This window comes from Rhinolophus ferrumequinum, chromosome 15, assembly GCF_004115265.2.
Source record: "Rhinolophus ferrumequinum isolate MPI-CBG mRhiFer1 chromosome 15, mRhiFer1_v1.p, whole genome shotgun sequence".
NCBI lineage: Eukaryota > Metazoa > Chordata > Mammalia > Chiroptera > Rhinolophidae > Rhinolophus > Rhinolophus ferrumequinum.
The window spans coordinates 42156098-42180519 of record NC_046298.1 but is presented as its reverse complement, the minus strand read 5'-3'; the positions used below and the strand labels follow the sequence as shown (position 1 = coordinate 42180519).

The 24422-nt window shown below is 51.2% G+C and overlaps 2 protein-coding genes across 2 annotated transcripts in view; both read left to right on the top strand.

Annotated features, from left to right (window-relative positions):
• The window catches only part of NOVA2 (NOVA alternative splicing regulator 2), a 29308-nt gene extending 21356 nt beyond the window's left edge, over positions 1-7952 (top strand). Inside the window, exon 4 of the mRNA XM_033128934.1 lies at positions 1005-7952. Within this exon, the coding sequence (XP_032984825.1) occupies positions 1005-2087 (1083 nt within the window). The 3' untranslated portion in view covers positions 2088-7952. The remainder of the gene's footprint in view (positions 1-1004) is intronic.
• Positions 7953-22162: 14210 nt separating this feature from the next.
• On the top strand, positions 22163-22600 carry NANOS2 (nanos C2HC-type zinc finger 2). Its single transcript, XM_033127158.1, has one exon. The coding sequence runs from the start codon at positions 22163-22165 to the stop codon at positions 22598-22600; it is 438 nt and encodes a 145-aa protein (XP_032983049.1).
• The last annotated feature ends 1822 nt before the right edge of the window (positions 22601-24422 follow it).

Below are 24422 nucleotides of genomic sequence, written 5' to 3'. Positions count from 1 at the left end.
TGACCAATTTTCTCCCTGCCTTCTCAGAGGTAAGGTTGCGTTATCTTCATTTTACAGATAAGACAACTGTAGGAGATCACTAGGGCTGCCATAACAAAGTACCACAAAGTAGGTGGCTTAACCAACAGAAATTCATTTTCTTACAATTCTGGAGGTTAGAAGTCCTAGATGAAGGTGTCTGGAAGGGTTGGTTTCTTCTGAGGTCTCTCTCCTTGGCTTGGAGACGGCCATTTTCCTGTGCCTTCACCTGGTCTTCCCTCTGCTGGGGTCTGTGTCCTAATCTCTTCTTATAAGGACACCAGTCCTATTGGATTCGGGCCCACCCTAATAACCTCACTTTACCTTAATTGCCTCTTTATAGATCCTGTCTCCACTACCATCATATTCTGAGAAGGTTAGGACTTCAATATATGAATTGGGGGCGGGGGCAACAATTCAGCCCATAACAACAAGAAAAAGGTTAAGCGCGTTCACCATGTCCTAGGGTGGGAAGCACAATGGGGCAGGAATGCATGAGGCTGAATTTCAGCTCCTTCACTGGCAGGGTGACCTTGGGGCAAATCCCTTCACCTCTTAGGCCTCAAGTGGCTCATCTGTAAAGTGAGACTAATGGTGCCTTTTCTGGGGCTGGAACTCAGAAGCCTTCATTGATATAGAAGGGCACGGGCTCCAATGCAAGCTTGGAGCAGAGTCCCCCACTGCATCAGCCATTCAGCCTTTCAGGTCCCAGGTGAAAGGGAGGTCCCAGGGCACCCAGGGACATGGTACAGGTTGGCTGAGAGGCTACTCAGGGGACTTGGAGTACTAGATCGTTTTCTACCAACCAATATGGAAGTATTTCAGTATTTTTAACAACAGTAGGACCATACTGGTGCATATCAAGAGGGCAAGCGGGGCCTGATTTGGGACAGTTGAGAGCAAGGGTGGGGAATCGACCCTGATGTTACTACTCAGACTCCCCTTACCACCCTAAAAACCGTCCCTTTCGCCCTCCCCCCCCACAGGCCAAGCTGATCGTCCCCAACAGCACGGCGGGCCTGATCATCGGGAAGGGGGGCGCAACAGTGAAAGCGGTGATGGAACAGTCAGGTGCCTGGGTGCAGCTGTCCCAGAAGCCAGAGGGCATCAATCTGCAGGAGCGCGTTGTGACAGTCAGCGGCGAACCCGAGCAGGTGCACAAGGCCGTGAGCGCCATCGTGCAGAAGGTACAGGAAGACCCCCAGAGCAGCAGCTGCCTGAACATCAGCTACGCCAACGTGGCTGGCCCCGTGGCCAACTCCAACCCCACCGGCTCGCCGTACGCCAGCCCCGCCGATGTGTTGCCTGCGGCGGCCGCTGCTTCGGCCGCTGCTGCCTCCGGCCTGCTGGGCCCCGCGGGGTTGGCGGGCGTGGGCGCCTTTCCTGCCGCCCTGCCTGCTTTCTCGGGCACCGACCTGCTGGCCATCAGCACGGCGCTTAACACGCTGGCCAGTTACGGCTACAACACCAACTCCCTCGGCCTGGGCCTCAACTCGGCGGCAGCCTCCGGGGTCCTGGCCGCCGTGGCCGCTGGTGCCAACCCTGCCGCCGCTGCCGCTGCCAACCTCCTGGCATCCTACGCGGGTGAGGCAGGGGCCGGGCCAGCCGGAGGGGCCGCCCCACCTCCACCCCCGCCACCCGGAGCCCTGGGGTCCTTTGCATTGGCTGCAGCCGCCAACGGCTACCTTGGGGCCGGGGCGGGTGGTGGGGCAGGTGGAGGAAGTGGCCCACTTGTGGCCGCTGCAGCCGCGGCAGGAGCGGCTGGGGGCTTCCTGACCGCCGAGAAGTTGGCAGCCGAGAGTGCCAAGGAGCTGGTGGAGATTGCGGTGCCTGAGAACCTGGTGGGAGCCATCCTGGGCAAGGGGGGCAAGACGTTGGTGGAGTACCAGGAGCTGACAGGTGCCCGTATCCAGATCTCCAAGAAGGGCGAGTTCCTGCCAGGCACGCGGAACCGGCGGGTCACCATCACAGGCAGCCCCGCGGCCACGCAAGCCGCTCAATACCTCATCAGCCAGCGGGTCACCTACGAGCAGGGGGTGAGGGCCTCAAACCCCCAGAAAGTGGGATGAGGCCTGTGGTGTGTGCTCCCACCCTTCTCCCTGTCCCTCCTTCTCCTCTTCCTCCTCTCCTCCTCCCCCCCAAACTCTTGACCTCAGCTCGGTGTAGTCCTGCTCCTCATGGGATTGGGGCTGGGGTAGGTCTGACTGCACCCCCCTCCCTTCTGGTAGTCATAGGCAGGATTGAGTGATGGCTGGGGATGGGGCCCAGAAGCTCCCTCCCCAGCCCTGAACTGACCCCTCCTTCCTTCCTCCCTATGCTTGACTGGGCCTGACTCTCCTCTCCCAGGGCCCAGGTCTGTGTGATATCTGTATATATTGCATTTTGTTGATTTTAATAGAAAACAAAGCGTTATTTTCTCTTTCTTTCCCTCCTTTTTTTTTTTTTTCCGGTAAGGATTTTTTTCCCCCTTTATAAGTTTTTGTTTCCATATGGGAGGAGGGGAGGGAGCCTCTGGGTCACCTAGAATGAGGGGCCTCCCCAAAACAACACCCCACCTCTCCTGCTTCAGTTCCAGATGGAGGGAAGTAGAGGTAGCAGAGGCGCCTGAGCTGAAATGGGGCGTTTTGAGCAGGGACCCCAGAGTTCCCAGATTTTCTCAGCTACTCTGCCCCCACTGGAGTTACCCCTTCTAGGTGGGACTTTTAACTCTTTTGTTGTCAGATTGTATGGGGGGTGGGGGGGAGTACTATGCTGGTGGAAATGAGCCAGTCTCATGAACAAAACTCTTGAGAAAGGCTGGAGCAACCGCCTGTGGCATCTCCTATGGCTTTTCCTAAAGTAACGGGAATGAAGGTCCCTGTTGTGATGTCATTGAGTTAAGTACTTTCTGGGGTGCTTCCGGCACTCCTTATGGTATCACAGGAGGTAGTTCCCCAGAGGTACTTCCTGTGATGATAGGAGACAGGTACTTCCTGTGATGTCTCAATGAGCCTTCTTTGAAGGTGACTTCAGTGACATCATGGGGGCGTGTACCTCCTATGGTGCCTCCAGGGTACTTCTTGTGATGTCGTTGAGGTGAAGCATGCACTTCCTGTATTGGGCCATGGCCAGTTATTGACCCTCCTTCTCCACCCATAGCCCTCTTTGGTGGGTCTTGGCCTGGGGGTCTTCCTAGGAGAATAAAGGGAGGGACTTGGATCTAATCGGAAAGACTATAAGGAAAAAGACCCAATATTGTCAGGGTCATCTCCATCCAAAACACCAAGTCTGTGAACTCACCTGGCAGCGAGGGGTGGGAGGGGAGCTAGTGCAAACTACTGTGAAAGACCCCCATCCCCACCTCCGCCTTTTGTGTGCATGCTTGTGTCTGCGTGGCTTTGTTTCATTGAGTCTGGTGAGCCCAGTGTGTCGTGGCTCTGTCAGGCCAGCGTGGCCCAGTGTCGAGTTCAGTGAGCCACGGTGGGGTCCCTTGGCCAGAATGCTTTGTGTGGTCTAATGGATTAGATTGGCTTGTGGTTTCCAGCGAGCTGGAGCACTTGGGTGGTATCTAATGGATCAGAATGTTTCGGTGCTCTCACTGTGGGCTCTGAGGAGCTAGAATGTTCTGATGGAGTCTGGCAAACCGGGCAGCCCTGAATGTTGGTCTGGGAGTGGCTCCCTGAGCATTTCACCTGTGGTCAGCTCCAAGACCTTGTTGGCAGGCTGAGATTTCAGGGCCTGACCACCCTGTGGACTCAGGAGAGCTGAGACCCGCTTTTACCCCCATTCATCTCCCCCTCCCCCTTGGAGACCACCTCCAACCCAAAGCAGGGCCCCCAGTGCCCTGGTTCCATCATCAGCATCTCTGGGGGAGGGGCACCCCATGCCCAACCTCTCCCCCATTTGTCCCCTCCTAGGTCTTCCAGACCCTTCTCTTCTCCATGGCTTTGGGGAAATCTGGCCTCCTCATCTCTCTCTCTCTAAAAAAAAAGAGGGGAGAAAAGCCAGAGACAATTCCCACTCCTGAAGCCTGGGAGACCCTTGCTGCTCCACTAGAGAGCCACCCCCCAATCAAAATGTGAAAATCCCTAGAAAGCAATAGCCTTCAAGGTACCTTGCACTGACTTTCCCACCCCAACCCTTCCACCTGATGGGAGGCTGTAGCTTGGGCACTAGGGTAACTTTCCATGCCCTCTTCATCTCCGGGGTGGGGGGAGGGCAGGCCCCATTTCCCCTCCCCCACCTCCTATCGCTGCTGCCCCGCCCACCCCTAATCTCCAGCCTGAACCCAGATGGAGATCTGAGTGCCAAAACAATTCTTGATGTAACTTTGTACATATCTTCTACAGTTGGGGATTCCTGGGGCTGGAGGTGGAGGTGGCCCTGTGGGCCACTGCCCTCTTCCACCTCTCAAAAGACCTTACAGTATTTCACAGTATCTCCACCCACACAGGGGTATTGCAGTATCTAGCTGGAATATCCCCCCTATAAGCCCCTCCCCAGACCCCCACCAGGAGGGGAAGGAGCCAAGGATTAGTAAAGTAAGGTCTGGGAGTGGGGAGGTGGGATTTGAAAGTGTTCATTTGCATATCATTTGCATCAGCTGCCCTCTGCTTGTCAGATGCTTTCTGTAGACCTGTTCATTGGACTGCAGTACTCCTTTCACACAGACACAACTCTGGAGGCTGGGCCTCCAGAAAAGTGTTCCCTTGAGGTATCTGTGTGACAACCCCTTCCCTATTCACATGTCTTGGGGACCCCCTACCCCGCCAGCCAGGGCTATCTGAAAGGTAGTTTGCTAGCTCAGTGAGCTAGTTCACTCACCACACTGGTGAGTGCAGACCCACCCACCTTTCCTTGTTTTACCCTGGGAAACTCACTCTACCATCTTCCCCATCCCTTGAAAGTCCCTTCTGCAATCTGACCTCAATCTTTTGTGCTGCAGTTTGTCCAGAAGGGATGCAGACAGGGGGTCAGGGATGGGGATCACTGAAAAACCCATTGTGTCTTTCTCCCTCTTCCTGTTAGCCAGTCAGGTCTCAGAGACTCTGAGTGGCCTCCATGCACCCTGCTCTTCAGCACCCAGTAGGTGCTTAATAAGTGTTTGCTGCATTGAATTCTCTCTCCCTGTTCCTTCCCATTTGCCCTACAGCTCCCAACCCCTTCCCCCAGCATTTCCCTTTCTCTTTCTCTCTGGCTCCCTATGGCTTTCTACTTTCCGTGGCTCCCATTGTCATCTGTCCTGTCTCTATCTTTGTCTGTGTCTGTCTTCCCCCTCTCAACTCCTCCCCCCTATTTCCCCATTGATTAAAAAAAAAAGTGCCAAACTTCCTTGGAACTGAGCCGCACTGGGGAAAGGGAACCTTGGATGGGGGGAGGAAATGGGACCATCTCTCTTTGAGGAGGCCCCTAAGAGGCATTGAAAAAGTCTGTGGACACTTAGCTAAATTGGGTCCCCCTTCCTCACCCCTCCCAACCCAAGTTTTTCTTAGAATCTTTATAAGAAAATAAAAAGACATTAAAAAAAAACCTCCCCTTCAGCTAACCCCAACCTTTTGGATCCCCCAAATTCCACCAGCCGGGGAGAACCCTACTTGCCTCCTTCTGGCAAATCTGTAGAAATTTGGGGGTGGGGAGACAAGCTCATCCCCTCCTCTGCTTGCCCAAGGGATGGTGCCAGCTGGATTGGAGAGGACCTTAAAGCACTTATGAGAAGAAGGGGTTCAATGTGCCAAATTCACTTCCTTCATCCCCCATCTGGGGGGGCTCTGAGCCAACCTGCCCCAGCCACCTTCTTCTGCCCTGTCCCAGCCATCTCTACATGGGCAAGGAGGGGTTCACTGCAATAATTATTAGGGATGAAAAGGCAAAGGCCATCCACATGTATCCCAATTGGAATTTGTTAAGCGTCAACTTACGGACAGTTGAGGACCTACCTATACTTGGAACAATAGGGTATCACTTTTCTCTAAGTGGTATTTCTTCTCCCCTTAACCCCCAAACCTCTTAATAGGCCCTTGATCTGTTTCTCCTGCCTAGTCCTCCATCCCAGACCCTCCTCCTTTTGTTTTTCATGGGTGGCCTACTGTTTGGAAAGAGAGGATTCCCCTGCTTTGATTATTGCTGTTTCAAGACCAGGATTAGAGGTTGTGAAAGACCGAGGGGGGCGGGCGGAGAAAAAAATGTTAACCAAGAGTGGTGATGAGGGTGGCAATTTGGGCATCCAGACTGCTGGTTGGGTGTACACCTATCGCGACAGCCAGGCAGGCCTTCTCTGTTCTCCACATACCTGCCCCCGCTGAACGAACCCCGAGGCCGGCTGTCGTGAAGGCCTGAACTAGATGTCACGATGGGGAGAACGGGATCACGATGCCCAAGTTCGGGCACTGGGGGCCTGGGACACTGGCCTACGACTCTCGTGGAGTCGCAACACCCAGCTCTGCTATCGCGATCCCTCTCCACCGCAGTCAGCTTTCAGCTTTCTGGACGCCACGGTGGACGGGGCTTCTCTCTGTGGTGCAGCCTCTGGTGTGTGTAAGGTCCGTCTCCGTGCCCTCCGCCAGTCGCGTTGGGGGTTGCTGGGTGGCAGGGTGAAAGATGGGGAAAGTCTCTGTGGGGATGGTGAAGGCTGCTGGTTTTTAACCCCTTCTCAGCCAGTCCAGGATACTCTTGTCTCCCGGAGATAATTGGGGGGGACCGCCTAATACCCCTTCCCACCCCCTCTTCCCCCCTCCCCCTCCCCCAAAACCACCAACCTCTCATCTTCTAAGTGACTTCATCACCACCGGCCACCGGGACCTGCGGCCTCATTGCTCCAGCCCGCCCCACTCGACAGTCAGACTCGCTCATCGAACTTTTTGATTAACCCTTTCTGTGTTCATCCCACGGAAAACTGTGTGTCCGGTGGGGGGGAGGGGGGAGGCGAGGGGCAGTCGCTACCTTTCCTCCATCTCCTCCCACTGCCCATGCCTGCCCACCCGCACCCATCCCATGCCCCACCCCCATCCCTCACCCAAGGTCCTCCCCGCCCTGGGGATAGAGACCCTTTATAAATAACGCTGTCTGGCTTTGTCCCTTTCAAAGGTGGGGCCAGGGGCGTGGCCTCCCCCAAGTGGAGCTCACTCTGGCCCCACTCCTTTCTGTGCCCCCCCCACTCTCCACCCCTTCATTGTAAATAGTCACTTTTGTACTGGGTTTGAGCCAGGGGACGTGGGGAGTCATTTTTTTTCTTTGTGTTGGCATCTCAGGCCCCTGGAGGCATGGCCCACATCCTGGTGTGACTTGGAAGAATCCCAAGGTCCGTTCCCTCACCTGCCCCCACTGCTAAGGATTTCAGGATTATCAGTATTACTCCTAGAGGGATGGGGTGCACGGATACCCTGGCAGGGAGGTGGGAGAGGTGTGGAAAGGTGTAGTCTCACAGGATGACTCAGTATTCCCCATCTATGAAATGGGTTCCTCCTCCAGGTTCCCTGAGGAGTCTGAGAGAGATAATGGTGGCATCAGAAGAGTTCGAGTCTCTTTCCCTTTCTGTTTGGGACAGACAGGGTAGGAGAAGAATGGGGTGGGGGTAGGGCTGGAGAACTGATTGCTACATCCTTATTAGGACCTTAAGCTAGCCTCTCCCAGGCTTGTTCTCTCCCTTGGAAAATGGGGGGACTGGAGGACCTTGACGGTCCCTTGGGCCTCCCCAATCCTTAAAGGCCCAACCAAGCCCAGGGCTGGCCCCCTGCCCGCTACCCCATTCCCACATTGCATTTCTTGGGCCCAGACCATCTGCCATGTGGCCATGCCTCCAGTGCCTCCATTCAACCCCTTCTAACTGATTCCTTCCATCCTCTGCAACCGGAGACGCCGCCCACCTCCCCACCACCTCCAGAAGCTCCTGGCTGGGGCCCACTGCCCTCTCCTCTCCCCTTCCCCTCATTGCCATGCCTGGGCCACGCCCACCCACCCACCCCCAGTGTCCGTGTGTGACCTAGTGCACCATGTATTAGCTTCCATGGCCCCCACCCCGGCCCCCACCACACCCCCTTTCCCCATCCCTTCTCCCTCGGCGACTTCACCTTTTTTTGCCGCGATAAACGCCATCTCAGCATCTGTGTCTAATGTTGTCTTTTTTGCTTGACATCACACACTCCTTCTTAACCCATCCCCTTCCCTCTCCTTCCTCCCCACACCTCCACCCTCATCCTAAATTCTTTCCCCCAGGGCTCTGGGCATCTAGGGGAGGAGGGTGGGGGGACCCCTGAGCACGGGCCCAGGAGAGGGAAGGAGGGGAGGGGCAGATTGTTCTCTCTGGACTGGGTGAGCACCCAGAGCAAGTGTGTCTGAGGGGAGCAGGTACTGCAAGTTTAGCTTCCAGGGCCTCAATGTCTAATCAGGAGGATGGACATCACCACCACCAAGGCACATCCTGGCACCACAGTCCCACAGACACACTCCCAGACCCACGTCCTCACACACAGCATTGCAATGCACAACCCCAAGTAGAGGCACGAGAGCCTAGGGTTCAAGTGTTGGAGTCAAGTGAGATCCAGGCTCAGATCCCAGTGCTGCTGTGTAACCCTGGGGCTTTGCCCCTCTGCACGATGGAGATGTTTTTAATGTTACTTTTATGGTTTATACTATGATTCAAAACACCATTCATATATATGTGTGTATATATATATAGATAGATAGAGAGAGAGAGAGAGAGAGAGAGAGAGAGAGAGAGAGAACGTACTATGGATAAGGCACTGTTCTAGGTGCTGGAGATGCAGCAATTAACACAGACCCAAATAGTCTACTATTCTAAATATTCTGCCTATTATACTAAAATCTGGAAATCCTTCCTTAGCATGGAACCTGGCATGTGGGGCTAAAAATAATTCAGAGGTTGCAAACCATCGGCCAGCAGGCACGTTTGGTGTACACATAATCTCGTTTGGCCTAAACAGTGTTTTGTGTGAATTTGGGGCCAGGATTTACACTTTGGGAGACTTCTGAAAATGTGGCTTTTGGAACCCTTCTTGAGAAATCGGATGTGACATCTCTGGGTAGCGACTGCCACCTGGCCTCAATTGGATGAGGGGGGCAGTCCCTGCCCATCGTCCATGGCAGGCACATTGTAAATGCCTGGCCCCTGGGCTCATTTGAGTTTGCAACCCCTGTGGTAACTGTTTAATACTAATATCCTTCCAATTTGGAGGTGTCAGAGATGGGGCTTGGCAGGTGGTGATTTGGCCAGCAGGAGGAAGGATAGAGTGTGAGATGAAGACAAAAGAGACAAGTTTAGGGTGAGGCCAGATGCTCTGGGTCTGGTGTGACCGCGGTTCTTTCTGGGTCTCAATCTGCACATCTGGAAAACACCCAACACAGCTGTACTTACATTCTGGAATATTCCAGAAGGATTCCACGAGCGAATCACCCCCCTCAGTACCTGACACAGGAGATGCTCAGCACATGGTGATCACTGGAGAGACCCCTCCTGCTGAAAACAACAACATAAATGTAGAGAAGGACAGAAGCCAAGAGAGGCACGGGAAGAAAAAGGAGACTGAGGCTAGGACAAAGTAAGAGATAGTGAAGGGGGATGAAGAGCAGAAGACAGACATGGAGAGGAGTCCTCAACTGCTTGGGGTGTGTTTTTTCATTCATTCACTCATTCATTCATTCATTCAATAGACATTTATCAGGCACCTACTATGTTCTCAGGCCTGGGGACATGGCAACCATGACATGTCACCGGTCTTGTGTTTACAGCCCTTGAGCCATATCCCCAACTCTTAGCACATAGTAGACGCTCAAAAATCTACCATCCCTTGCACCGCAGGCACCTCTGGTCCTGGCTTGTAACCCACAAGTATTGCCTGGTATTCAGAAATATCGCCAAGCCAGGCCAACTTCAGGAAAATTAAAGGCATTTTCCACCAGGAAGCTGGGAACTTGGAGGGTGGAGTTTAGTCTCTATTCTTTGTGACTTTGGGAAACTCTCATGATCACTCTGGCCCAGGAGATGGAAAGGAAAGGAGATGAGGTCAGGATACAGGTGAGTAATGGGGGATTCCAAACTCCCTCAAAACCTCCTCCTCTGGTATTGGGGGTGAGGGTGGGGGATGCAGAATTGCAAAGGTGTGTGGCCCCGATGAGAAGAGAGATGAAGAAAGAAGACAGAAGAGATGCCTGGAGGAGAAAGATGGCCCTAGAGACAGGGCTGGGCTGGGAGGAAGGAGGTAGGAGGGGGCCTAGGTGGGGGTGTGGGGGCTCTGAGAGGCCATTGCACATCAGAGTAAGGTCATTAAGAGAGAACAGAGGGTAGAGGTGGACTGGCAGAGAGGGAAAGACAAGCACAAACAGGAAACGAAAAGAGGCAGAAAAAGGACACAGATGGAGGTGGGGTTGCCAGATTTAGCAAATAAGAATACAGTATGCCCAGTGAGATTTGAATTTCAGATTTAAAAAATAATAATACTTAAGTATAAATATGTCCCATGTAATACTGGGGCCATACTTAAACTAAGATAATTATACAAATTTAAACGTAACTGGCCATCCTGTATTTTATCTGGCAACCCGAGATGGAGGAAAACAAAGATCTGAAAGGCAACAATAAAGCCCGGAGAACTTGTTAGAGGAGCCAGGGCATCTGAGTCCACTATCTGGAACCCCAAATGAGACATACCTAGCTCATTGCCCAAGTCTCCTCCTCTCTCTGCCTTACTCTCCCTAGCTCTCTGTCCCTAAAGTCCTACTTTTTTTCAGTCTCCCTCTCTTGGAGCCCCTCTGTTCCCTCCACTCCTCTTAGTTCCTGTCTCACTACCCTCAGGAATTTGCCTCAGACATCAAAAGTGGTTGAGTCACTGTTCTCACCCCTTCCCCAGTCATCAAGTGGCAGGTGGTTTTTTGGGGGCTGCAAGGCCTATGGGGCAAGTGACAGAGGTGGCAAGTGCCTTCCCTGGACACTACCCGCTCCTCATTCAGGGTTGTTGAAGCTTGGCGCTGGGAATTGGCATTGGGAAAAAGACACAGTCTGCTAGAAGAATGCTCCATCAGCAGGCTGGGTCTTGGTGGTTACAGCAAGTCAGGGACCTCTCCGACTTACCCTCCATCCTGCCTCCAACTGCTATGCCTTCTGGAGTCTAGACTTTAAGGGTCCTTCTTCCAACATGGCCACCCCAGCACACTGGGGAGGTCCCTGTCATTGGTTCTGGCCTCCACCCTTGCCTCTCGGCCTCAGATTACCTTCAGTGTTTCTCTGGGTGTCTGTCTCACCACATGTTCTTCCTTCCATTGTTTTTTATTATTTTTTCTTTTTTTGTAATTTCATCCCATGGTAGCCCTGCAGGGCTCTGTCTCTCCGTTTCTCTGCTAGGGGATGTGGTCTGTGTGCCTCTGAATCACGTTCCTTGTCTGTGCCCTCGTCTGTATCCCTTGCTCCACGTCTGTGTATTCATTATTCCTCAGTGGCAGTAAACAGAATCCACTCCCCCCAGTGAAAGCAGAAAGGGATTTATTGAGAGGCACAGAGCCTGTCAGAAGACACAGACTCTAGGCTGAGCATCCAGGGCACCCCCAAATCCACCGCCCAGGAACTGCTGCTCCCCTGAGCGATCAGAAGCCGGCCGCTGGCTCCGCGACCACACCGGCTTGCTGGGGTCTGTGGTGACAGGGCGGAGGCCTTGTGGCTGCCTCTTTCCCCACTTACCTTGATTAGAAATTCAAGCTTCCCGCGAAGGCATCTGATTGGTGAAACCTAAACCTTGTCTGGACTCAACCACAAGGAATTTTGGGAAATGTAGTTTTTAGCTTGCTGTCTTCTGCAGTCAGAGCAGTAGGAGTGAAATAGACGCGAAGTGGAACAGATGTTACGAGGACCCGTTTTATCCCAACTATTGCACACACTTTCTATCCATCTCTGTTTTTATGTGCATGTGTTTCTCAGGTTCATTCTTTCTGTTTGTCTCTGTCTCTCTGTTTTTTGCCTCTTTTTCACGGTCTCGTTTTCAGTCCTTCCATGTCTTTGGCTTTCTCCGTCCTCTTTCTTCATCCCTGGCTGTGTGATTAGTGCCGAGACCCCCATCTCCCTGTCTCACTCACCCCTATTCCCAGTACTAGTCAATATTGGCCCTCATCCTATTGTCAGCTGAACCAGAGGCTCAGAGCTGTAAGAAAGGAAAGATATGGCTGCCCCTGGTACCACTGACAAGCTAGGAAGAGGACCCAGGTTTCAGCATTTCTCAGCTGCTATCCCTACAGGTAGGAAAAATCAAGTCCCTGAAGGTAGGCAATGTGAACCGAGATTGGTGAGTTCCTAGCCCGAGCTGGAGTGGCCACGGGTTTGGGGACAGAGGCAGGCCCTCTGTCAAACAGATGTACTTGACCGCTCAACCTGCTCTCCTGGAAGCTGGGGCTACCTCAACCCCCTCCCCCCATTCAGTTCTTCCCCTTACCTAATGAATGTAGGGCTGCAGGGAAATGGAGCTGTGTTGTTCTCAGGAAGTACGTGGTCATTCCAAAAATATTTATTAAGCATCTAGTATGTGCCAGGCACTACTCTAGACACAGAACAAGAGGCAACAAATTTCCCTATCCTGGAGAGCTTATACTCTACCGAGGGAAACAGACCCTAAACGAGATAAATAAGTAAATTATACAGTACACTAGGTGATAATACATGTCATGAAGAAAAATGAGACAGAGAAGGGAAACAGTACTGGAAGGGAGGGGAATTACAATTTTCAATAAGGTGAATGGAAAGGCTTTACTGAAAACATGACATGTGAGTGAAGACCTCAAAGAGGTGGGAGTGAGCATGTAGATATCTGGGGAAAGAGCATTCCAGGCAGAGAACAGCCAGTGCAAAGGCCCTGGGGTGGGATGTGCCTGAAGTATGTGTGGCATAACAAAAAAGAGTGGCTGGAGCACAGTGAACAAAGGGAGGCTGGGAAGAAAGGAAGTCAGAGAGGAGACAGAGGGGGCTATAGTATTCAGGGTTTTGGGGGCCAGTGTAGGACTTTGACTTTTATTCCTAGTGAGATGGAGGCCATGGAGAGTTCTGAGCAGAGGATGAGGGAAAGTCTGTAGGGGATGGGGTCAGGAGAGTGGAATAAGCAGGAGCTCAGTGAGAGGGTGATTGCAGAAGTTCAGGAAGAAGATTATGGTGGCCGGGCCAGATAGTAGCCATGGAGATAGAGAAGAATGGGGTTGGACACTGATAGAATTTGAAGCTAGCATTGACAACATTTGCTGGCAGACTGGATGTGAGGCATGAAAGAAAAAGAAGAGTCAGGGATGGTGTCGAGTCACATACAGCTCTTAGGACTGGAGTTTGATTCCAGTTAGGATTAGACATTAAGAATCAGGCTAAGGCTAAGATTAAATATCAGAAGCAATCAGTACCAATGGAGTTTGATTTAGGGTTGAAGAAAGGGTTAAAATTCAGGTAAAGATGACAACTAACATTGGTGTTTGGGTTATGATCATGTTTAGGGTTAGGGTTAAGTATGTAGCATAAAGGTAAAGATTAAGCCTAGGGCTAAGACTGGTTATAGCTAGAATCACTGTCAAGACCAGGATTAAGGCTAACGTCAGGTCTGGATGTGGCTCTAGGGCTGGACTGGGGTTATCGCTGGGATCAAGGTCAACGTGAATCTCTGGTCAGGACCAAGGTGAAGGTTTAAGATTGGAATATACCATGATCATCAGTTTATAGGTAAGGGCCAGAGTCATCAAAGACGGATTAGGCCAATATTAGAATCGTGGCTAACAACAGGCCATAGGTTTAGGGTTAAGGACAGTGTTGGGGTTCAGGACAAAGCCAGAGTTGGATTTATGATAGCTGAGGTCAGAGTCAGGTTAGGCCAAAGGTAGAGTTAAGACGAGGATCAGGGGAGGATTACCTTTAAGTGTTGACCCAGCTTTTGGCAGAATGTGGATTGGGTTAAGGTTCTGGTTTAGTTAGGACTAATGCAGGTTGGCGATGGATGATGTAAGCTGAAAGTTCAGGAATTTTAATGTTGGTGTCTTGTCAGCCTTCTGTAAGGGAATGTAGTTTAGGTGTGGTATTAGTAAGATAACAGTAGCTGCTGGAACAAATAAACCCTGACATCTCAGTGGCTTAAAATAATAGTGAAATGTCGGTCTAAAGCAAGACATATCCATATTTTGGCTCCACCACCGTCACCACAAGGAAAGGGAAGGGAAAGGAGGAGAAGCCTTTCTAACTTTTTTCTGTCAGCCCAGAAATGACACAGGTCATCTCTGCCAATCTTCCTTTCACAAACACTAGTCATATGGCCCTTCCCAGTGATGAGAAGGGAGCTGTGGGGTGAGGAGAATGTGACTAACAGCCCTGGAATTGATGAGAAATATGGATTGACAATCTTTGGCCCTGGGGTTGGAGAGCTGCCAAGGGGGCGTGGTCAAAAGTCCAGAGAAAAGACAGAGAAAGGTTAAGAAGGAGAAATTCAGAGACAGAAATGATCAGAGAGAATGAGGGGAGAACTCAGAAACTAAAGGACAGAGACCTAGAGAGAAGGAGGACAAAGAACCAGAGAGAGGGGGAGACGGGGGGACAGGTAACAATAGGTACCCAGAGAGGTGGAGGACAGAGACCCAGAGAGACAGAAAGACGACCAAAAACAAAGAAATCCAGGAAGGAGTGGCTGGAGGTGGTGCCCAGAAGCCCCCTCCTCGTCCTCCTGAGTCCCCCTTCCCCTCTCTCTACTTAGCGAAGCCCGACAGCCCTCTAGGTTGCTCTATATATGTAGTTCATTTGTTGATTTTCATAGGTGAAGTGTTATTTTCTCTTTCTTTTCCTTTTTTTTTCTTTTTAAGTTTTATCTTAGAGGCAAGGGGAGGGAGCCTACGCAATTCTGACCACTTCTCTATTTTAATAAACAAAACAATCGTAATCCTTTCCTCACTCGCTATAGACCCCAGAGATTGGGTAGAACTTTGAGGGTGAAGGTAGCGGACGAGTGGCCTGCTGAGGGGTCTCCTCACATCACCAGGTCCCCCTGCAGGCTCTTTTCCCCGTAGAAGAGATGTATTTGAAAGACATCCTTACAGACAGAGGGAGTGGGAGTGGGCCGAGGTCTCTGGGTCTGTGAGCTCCATGGCCTCTGCCTACCCCCCTCCTAGGGCCCAGAGATTCATGTAGCCCGAGCGCAGGATGTACCTCGGGAGAGGGCCTGGTTCCGGACCCACCGGGTTCGCACAGGGGACGGAGACAGGATGCCGAGGGGCAATCTTGTAACTATTCTTGGGAGCGGAAAATCCGGAAAGTATCGAGGTGGCTCCTCCAACTGCTCAGGAAAACACAGCATGGCAAACGTAACACCCAACAGACGCTCAGTGAAGGTGATGAAAAATCACCCAGCACACACGGCGCAATGACACACTAAATGGAATAGGCCTCCCTTAAGCTCACGACCACAGGCTGGGCTCTAAGTCAGGCACCTGACATGCACCGTCTTCCTGAATCCTCAAAAGGCCCTATGCGGTAGAAACTGATTATCTCCATTACACAGACAAGGAAAAAGGCACAGAGATGCTAAGTAACTTGCCCAAATTCACCCAGCTAGCAAGATGTGAGCTGCGAGTTAAATCATGCAATCTCTTTCGCCAGCCTATCCTCTGATTTACTAAGACTCAAATATTCCCACAGATCCCAGGAACAGACACAAAGTAACAAACAACAAACGAACAAGATGCTGGACCTCTCCCCACACCCACCTTGCCAACTGTAGGACCCTGACCCAGCCCACTTCCCCAAGCTATTATCCCTGCTTTGCTCAGCTGGCAGAGCTGGAGTCAAATAACCAACCACTGGGCCTGAGACCGCTGGGAAGACCCAAGATGGACTAGGTCCTTAGCCCCTGAGATTGAGTTAACTTCGTGAGAGTCCTGGCCTAATGGCTAAGAACAGGGATGCCAGGCGTGTCACCCTTCCTTTGTCACTACCTGTGTGATCAGGAGAAAGGCAGTTATCTTTTCCAGTTCTCATCTTCCCATGTGTATAATGGGGATCCTCAAGTACCTTCCTCTTGGGTTTCTGTGAAGACTGAGTTACCTGCTTATAAAGTACTCAGAACAGAGCCTGGCACAGACTGAGTACTCTGTAGGTGCCGGTCATTATGACTAGGTGTGAGTCTCAGTTTACCTGTCTGAGGGGTATGGCGTAGACCAAACCAGTCAGTCTAAACCTGTGTGTCTGGTAAACCCCCTGAAATCACACAAGAAAATTGCTTGTGATTCATACAGCTTTTATCAGCTTCTCCATGGGTCCCCCAAAAAGTGAAAAAAGCATAAGTAAAAACAGAGAGAAAGAGATGTCTTTCTCTACAATAAGCTCTCAGATCACATCACTCTCTGCTTCTAATCTCCTCCCCCAGTGGCTTCCCATGTAAAATCCACGTACCCACATGGTCTGCAAAGTCTCACTCCACCGGCCAGCTCTCCAGCCTGAACTTGAAAAAATCTGGGCTCAGTCGCACTTGCTCTCCTTGACCCCCACCTCTAGCCTTCTCTCTGCTCATCAGACACACCAAATTCTGTCTTGTCTCAGGGACCCCTTCCATTTGCTTTCCCCTTTCTTTTCAACTCAAAACACCCCTAGCTACAGGGGAGTTCGCTAACATCCTACCTAAAATAGCTCCACACCCCACCTACCCCACCCTGGAGTCTCTTTACCAAATACCCTGTTTTAGAGTCTTCATGGCACTAACTATTCACTCCTTCATTGCCACATGCTCTTCTATACATAGACACAGCAGCAAAAGAGACAAAGCCCCTGCCTTCACCGGGCGCACATGCTGAACCGTAACTATATGTTGATTTGCTGGTCTGCTGTCTTCTTCTCACACCCCACTCGCAACTAAAATGTTTGCTCTCTGAGAGCAAGGAGCATTTCTGTCACGTTCTGATTTACATTCTGGAAACCTCATTCTGCTATGCAATGGTAAAAGCCTGTACAGTGGCCCACAGGGTCCTGCATTATCTCTAACCTCCATCTTCTCTCACCTCTTCCCACTCTCCCTCTCAGTCTACCCAAGCCACAATGTTCCTTGAACACACCGGTTACACTCTGATCTCAGGGCCTTTGCATTGGCTAGTCCCTCTGTCTGGGATACTCTGCCCCCACATATCTACAAGGCTCCCTCTCTCATCTCTCCTATATGATTCCTCACAAATGTCACCTCCTCCGAGAGGCCTTCCCTGACCACTCTGTCTCCATACCCCCTTTATTTTTTCTCTATAGCATGTAGTCCTACCTGACATAGTATATTTCACTTGTCTATCTTATTTGCTACCTGTCTAAAATTCCAGCTCCATAGAGCAGGGCTATTTGTGTTTTGTTCATCACTGTTCTATTTTTAGCACCTAGAACAGTGCCAGACACACATTAGGTGTTCGGAAATGTTTGTTGAATGAATGAGCAAATATTCTTCCATCTCTCTGTGCCCCACAGTCTCCATTCCTCTACCAGTCTTCAGTAAACCTTTAGTAAGGGAATACAATTAAAAATAGAGGCTAAAGGTCACTATGTGCCTATTCTAATGACTTTACCTGTATTGTCAGCTGTCATACTCAAAACAGCCCCATCTAGGGGTTCTGCAATGATCTCCCTTTCTACGAAAAGGAGGAAACAGAAGCCCAGAGAGGTGATATCACTTGCTCAAAGCGACACAGCTGGAAGTGGCAGTACCGTGATTTTACCCAGACCCTCTGGCTGCAGCAGCCATCCTCAAAACCCCCAGGCTACGAATCATGTTATTCTTGTTTTCTGTCTTTTGTTTCCGTCCCCCTCTCCTGGAGCCTCTGTCTCCTTCCATCGCTGTAAGTGTGTGTCCCTTTTCTCTCTCTGCAGACCTGAATTTGAATCCAGGCTAACTGGATGACATCAATGAGATGCTCTCTCTCTGGGCCTTAGTTTCCTGCTATGTAAAATGGGGATATTCAAAGACTATTTGACAGGGTTGTCCTGAGGGTTTCATCAGATTGCACAGGCCAACACCCAGTAAATAGAAACCACAAGGACAGTGACCATGAGCTCCTTGGTCCTGGGGGATTGCAGGGGGTCTCTCTTTCCCCTGGTCTTCATCTCCCATCTTGGTTTGCACAAGTGTGTCCCTCAGTCCATCTGGGAGGCCTTGTCGCCTCTCTTATGTATCTCACCACCTTTTTCTCAGGATTTCTCTCCACTTGACTCACCCTTGCCCCCTCCCAACCCTCTCACAGACAAACCCCCCCACCATGAGCTGTTTTCTGCCAGGCACCAGGCTGAAAGGGAAATTCACCGGTAAACAAGGAGCTGTGGAGTCGTCAGCAGGGAGTGGTCTGGCCCTGCCCTGGGGGTGGAGGTGGGGATCAAGTAAACACCCCGACTGATGAATTTCTCATCAGTATCATCTTTGACTTTCCTTCCTACACAGCAGTAACCACACCTTGGAAGAAGGTTGTCTGAAGAGGGCTGTCCTTCAATTAATTACTGATCCACTAAAACACCGCCCCCGGAGGGGGAGGGGAAGGGTAGCCATCGCCTCAACAAGAGAGTCTTAAAAGAAAACAACTGGGGTGGGGGGAATAAATAAGAAAAAAAGGGCTAGCAAGCACCAGGATTTGAGTCTCCAGACAATCGGTGTGATTGTTAAGGGGAGTCAGGGAACCTTGGAGCCCCAACCTCTCTTCTTTCCTTAGTCATTCCCATCCTCCCAGCAGATACCACAGCTGCAATGCCGGGCACTGGGTCCCCAGGTCCCGGCCCGGCTGCACACAGGGGACTAAATGTGTCCAGAGCTGAAGGTCTCAGCTGCTACTTTGTGGAAAGCACCTAGTACTGAGATCTCATAGTTATTCTGGTTCCACCCAGCAGACCCCGTCTCTTCTGCCCCCAAGAAAGTCCATGGATGGCCAATAGGTCTCACCTGTTCTCCCTGTGAAAATCTATGGGACTCAGATATCCCAATCCTTCCTGGTTTCCCACCTCCTGTCCCTACAGCTGGTGAGTCCCTCACATTCCCCTGCTTTCTGTTGACCACTTTTGCAGGCTTTTACATGGGGTGGGAAGATGTTCTGTGTCCCGGTCAGACAGTCTTGGGCTCAGCTCCAGTCTACCACTCACTGTCCACAAAGCCTTTCTGAGCCACCCATTGCTCACCTGTAAAATGGGGCTATTAATAGAACCTGCTTCACAGAGTCTGGGGAGGATTCAAGGTGATGACACAGGTAGATGCCTGAGCATGATGCTGGCCCAAAGGAGACACTTAACAGTAAAGAAGTGCCCTTCTGATTATTGCCTCAATCGTGTCTTAATTATCATAGCTAACGTTTAAAGAGTATATCCCATAGGCCAGGCTCTGTGTTATGTATAGCCACCGTTGCAGTCTGCACTCTAGGGCAAGTGCTGTTGTCATCCCATCTTGACAGATGAGGAAACTGAGGCTAGGAGAAATTAAGTAGTAAGTCCACAGCATCCCCGAGAAGCAGGTGGCATAGCCAGGCTTGACTCTGAGGCTGATGACTGAGCATTTACCCACGATGCTGCCACCCCCTAAACTAGGGGGTATTTTGTGCTCAAGTCACCTCCACTGCCCAACTCAGTCATCCAAAAACTGTACCAGTCAGGTCTGACTCGCCTCTCCAGGGAGGCAAACAGGCAAAAACCTCACAGCTCCCCATATGACCATGGGTGTGTTTTTATTTATAGGTTTCCAGAAAGTACTTGGTTTGCACGTGAATCTGGGGACCTTGGCCAAGAATCGTGGCTTTAAGAGACTGAAACTTGAATCCTTCCCATCTTGAGGCCTCCGTAACATAAGAAAGTGGGGTGAGCTGGATCAGGTGATCTGGAAGGCTCTGTGTAGCTCTCAGAAGCATTCATTTGTTCGTTCCATTAGCAAGTATTTATTGAGGCAGTACCAGGCAGTGGTTAAGGGCTCTGCTGCCTGCCGGCTGTGTAACTATAGACAAGTCACCTAACCTCTCTGAGCATCAGCAACCAGAGGAGTGTCCTAAAACATATTTCTCATGTGTCCCTTCCCTGCTTATACCCTCCAGTGGCTCCCCATTGCTCTGAAGGCAAAGACCAACGGGCTGACCTTAGCCTATATCTCTGGTTCTTAACCCCATGAGACCTGACACCCACTTTATATGACATTTCAAAATGTCCCTTTAGTATTCTGAAATTAAACTCGTAGGTAATATAGTTTACCAACACACAAATTTTATTTCCAAAAAATTAAAATTATGTCCTAACTGAACTATAAAGGAGAAATAAAAAGACAACAATTTATAATAAAACAATAATCTTTTTTTTTCATATAAATGCTCAGACACGGCCGCTCTAAAAAATCATCTCATCAGGCACATACTAGCATCATCTACATATAGACTCACCATGAGTGAGATAGGAATAAATTGTGTGTTGTTTGGACAGTTACCACAATCAGCGTTGTCTGGGGTGATGTGGCTTCCAGAAATAGTGAACAATTCTGGATAAAATTCCCAGCAGAACCAAGAACAGGCAGGCCACAATGTACACAGTTAGTTGAATTCCAGTAGAAGTTAGTGTATCGTACAATGTTGCAAAAGCACTCAGTGTTTATATGTAAAACACAGCTAAGTTGTAGACTGAGATCATCACAAAGGGGGTTTTGTGCCTACGTGGGTGTCCAGTGAAGTGAGGCCACAGACAACTCTTGGTCGTGTAGACTGTTGCAGATACCTGTCCACTGAAACCAGTCACACCTCCAATCATTGCGACAAACTCCAAAGGTCCCCTACCCCTTCCCAAACATTCCCAGAGGGAGATCCACAGTCTGATGGCATCCAGCCTCTGCACACCCGCTGGTCTCGTTGTGGGACCCTCACTCCATGTGACCACCCCAGCCCCCTGGCTGTCCCCAAACTTCAGGCGTCCATATCTTGTGTTCCTCTTCCTGGAAGATTCTTCTTGGTAGTCTCAGCACCCAGGTCGCCACCCCCAGAGAACCCTGTCTATCATATGATCGGGTATTTATGGTCTATTGCTTTATTTTCCTGATGGACTGGTTGCTCGTGAAACAGGCACAAAGTAGCCATAGGCACTGCTGAGTTTCCAGTGCCCAACACAAGGGGCCTCAATGACTACCTGTTGAGCCGTCAGGGCCACTCCTGGAGATCACACATGGAGGAAGAATTCCTGGAGGTAGCGTGGGCAGGAAGCAAAGCTTTTGTTTGGTCCTGAAGGACAGGAAAGACATTACGCAAGGCCAAGGTGGGGCATTCTAAGTGAGACTGTGCCATGCCAAGGTCCTCGGCTGCTTCTAAGATCAATTCTAGTGTTTCTGGAGCCAGGCCTCGTGCAAAGCCCAACTCTGCCATTTTCCTACTGTGTGACCTTGAGTCCACTCCTTGACCTCTCTGAGTCTCATATCCTTTTCTATAAAATGGAAATGGCAGTGCCTTCCTCCTTGAATGGTTATGAGGTTCAAATCATGTTGACAGATCATGTTTATAAAACACTGAACAATGTAGTATGCTCTCAATAAATATTTGTTGAATAAATTTAGGACATGATGAGAAATTAGGTTTTAATCCAAGAGAGGTAGGGGAGCATTGCTTTGGAGTCCCACAGACCTGGGTTAGAGCCCCAGCTCTGCCACTTGCAGGCTGTGTGACTCTGGGCCAATGAGCTCCCCTCTCTGAGTTTCAGGTACTCGTCTATAAAATGGGGTTCAAAACTGCATCTCCCACATGGAGTTGTTGTGAGGATTAAGTCAGATCGTGAAGGGAACTGTGCAGCACAGTATCTGGCTCCTAGATTGTTACTCCAGTGGCTCTGGAAGCACCCAGCCTTGGAGTAAGAAAGGATGAGGCTGAGGGGCATTTGTTTGATTGAATGGATAGGGAAACTGAGGCCCAGGGCCTTTCCAAAGGTCACAGAGCAACTTGGAGGCAGAGCAAGGACGAGAGGCACTGGGGATGGCCTCCTTCCCGATCTCAGTGGGGATTCAAGTCAGATGGGAGTCACCAGTAGGGAGTGGGCCCTTTAAATCCTAAGCTCCACCTTTGCTTAGAAGGGTCTTTGGGGAGTATAAAAGGGGGTGCAGTTCCTCTGGGCTCCAGAAAACCACCTATTGCTCCTGCCCCCTGGCCCCCAGCCCCCGCCTCTCCAGCCGCCCACCACCCCTGCCTGTGTGCCATGCAGCTGCCACCCTTTGACATGTGGAAGGACTACTTCAACCTGAGCCAGGTGGTGTTGGCACTGATCCAGAGTCCGGGACAAAAGCCAGAGGCCCAAGGGGTTGGGGAGCCACGACCTGGGCCCCGGCTGGGGCAGGATGAGGGGCTGGTAGCGCTGGGGGCCAGCGGAGGCCCAGGGGCCAGCCTGGGAGGCCCGGCCACCCTGTGTAACTTCTGCAAGCACAACGGAGAGTCTCGCCACGTCTACTCCTCACACCAGCTGAAGACACCAGATGGCGTGGTGGTGTGTCCCATCCTACGGCACTACGTGTGTCCCCTGTGTGGGGCCACTGGTGGCCAGGCCCACACGCTGAAGTACTGCCCACTCAACGGTGGCCAGCAGTCTCTCTACCGCCGCAGTGGGCGCAATTCGGCTGGCCGCAAGGTCAAGCGCTGAGGGCTGTGAGATGCCCAACCCCCTGCACCCTGAACCTTCCTGGTTCAGTCCCTACCAAATCCCTGGACCCAACCCCGTGACTCATCCAGCCCTTTGGAACTTCTGGTCCCCAGAACTGCAGCCCCGATGGATCCTGAAACAATGGAGACTGCTGTGGAGCCAGGCCAGCCCAGCCCCTGGGACCTCTCAGCCCGTGGGGTTCTGTTCTGGGGGTGTCTGTGGATTTTTGGTGCAGCAGGATCTCTGCGCCTTGGACCACACTACTCTGTAACTCTTTCAGGGATATAGTTCATGGATCTTTAGCCCTTCTGGGGCCTGCTGGTGACACTAGCCCTACCCCTTTGACTTCTCAGCCCCCAGCTTCCATTCCTTGTGGAATTCTTGCGTCCTGGGACCTACGGGACCCTCCTGTGTTCTCCCAGGCCAGAATTTGGAAAGAGTGAGTAAGACTGGCTTGGACCTCCAAGATGGGATTCTGACTTGAGACCAGCTTTGTCCTCCTTCAGCCACCTGCAGAACCATGGTTTTATCATGGACCAAGCTGGATCCTTCCTTCCCTGCCCTCTGTGGCCCATCCAGGAGCCGGGGAGGAAGGGGACACACTACAGGGGCACCATACCTCGGCAGGCTTATCCGGGGGTGGAGAGCCTTGGGGTGAGCTGACACCCTTTGATTGTCCCTCACTGTGTTTCCCGTGGTACATTCGTCTCACTGTGTTCCTGCCCCCAACAGCAAATCACCCATGGGTCCTTTCCCCTAGCGAGAGGGCTTCTCTCCACCACCTACCATGAAACCTCTCAAATCATGATAGTTTGCTAAAGGTTGTTTTTGGTGTTTTCTTTTTTGGTTTTTGTCTCCTGTATTTTTTGATCCTCCAACAGTTAAGTCAATGAAGCTCCAACAGGAAAGAGGTTTAGGTGCCCGGATGGGAATGGCAACTGCCTAACTTTTATTTTAAGGGGCAAAGAAGAGCCCTAGTCAGATTTTAAGTTGTTTTTGGCTTAGGGCTGGAGCCCACGTGTTGCTTCCAGTAAATAAAGAGCGTTTCTGGTTATCTTTGAAATTGCTATGTGTATTTCTGTCTTCTCACTGGGCCCCACCCCTGAGGCTGGGAGCATCCTCCTCCCGCATTTGCCCCAACAGATGGGAAATGGGATGTGGAGCAGGAAAGGGTCCTATGTTCCTCTCACAATGTGTCCCCCATATATCCTCTGACACGGGTCACTCATAGACTGGTCCTTAAGTCCCAGCTTCCTTCCACCTTGACATCAGATTCCCCTTTAGGCTCCCTTAGGGCGACCCCCACCTGCCCTACTAGACCACAACTCTCCCACCACTGACTTTATGGTAGTTCTTAAGCTTTGGGTGCCCAGACCCCATTGGAGAGGTGTTGAAAAGCATGGTCCCCACCCGAGGGAAATGAACATAAGCACAAAATGTTGCATATAGTATCAGGGCTTCTTTTAGTCCACTGTCCCACATTTATTGCGCAGCTACTTTGTGTCAGGCACTGTTCTAGGCATTGGTGAGTACCACAGTAAGCAAAGCAGGCAAGACCCCTGCCCTTATAGAACTGACAAGCTGGTGGGGAAACGGGGTGCACTGACAATAAATGGGTGATGTCAGGTGGGTGATACGTACCAGGAAGGAAAAGAAAGCAGGGTAAAGGAATAGGGAGTGAAGGAGAGGCTGTTTTACGTAAACATGGTGGTCAGGGAAGGCCTTTCTGTGGAGATGACATTTGAGCAAAGTCCAAATGGAATGAGGAAAGCAGAAAATATCTGGGGGGAGGGCATTCCAGGCAGAGGGGACAGTGAGTTCG

Excerpts from the sequence above, each read along its gene's own strand:
- NANOS2 (XM_033127158.1), top strand. The coding sequence starts at position 22,163 with ATGCAGCTGCCACCCTTTGACATGTGGAAGGACTACTTCAACCTGAGC.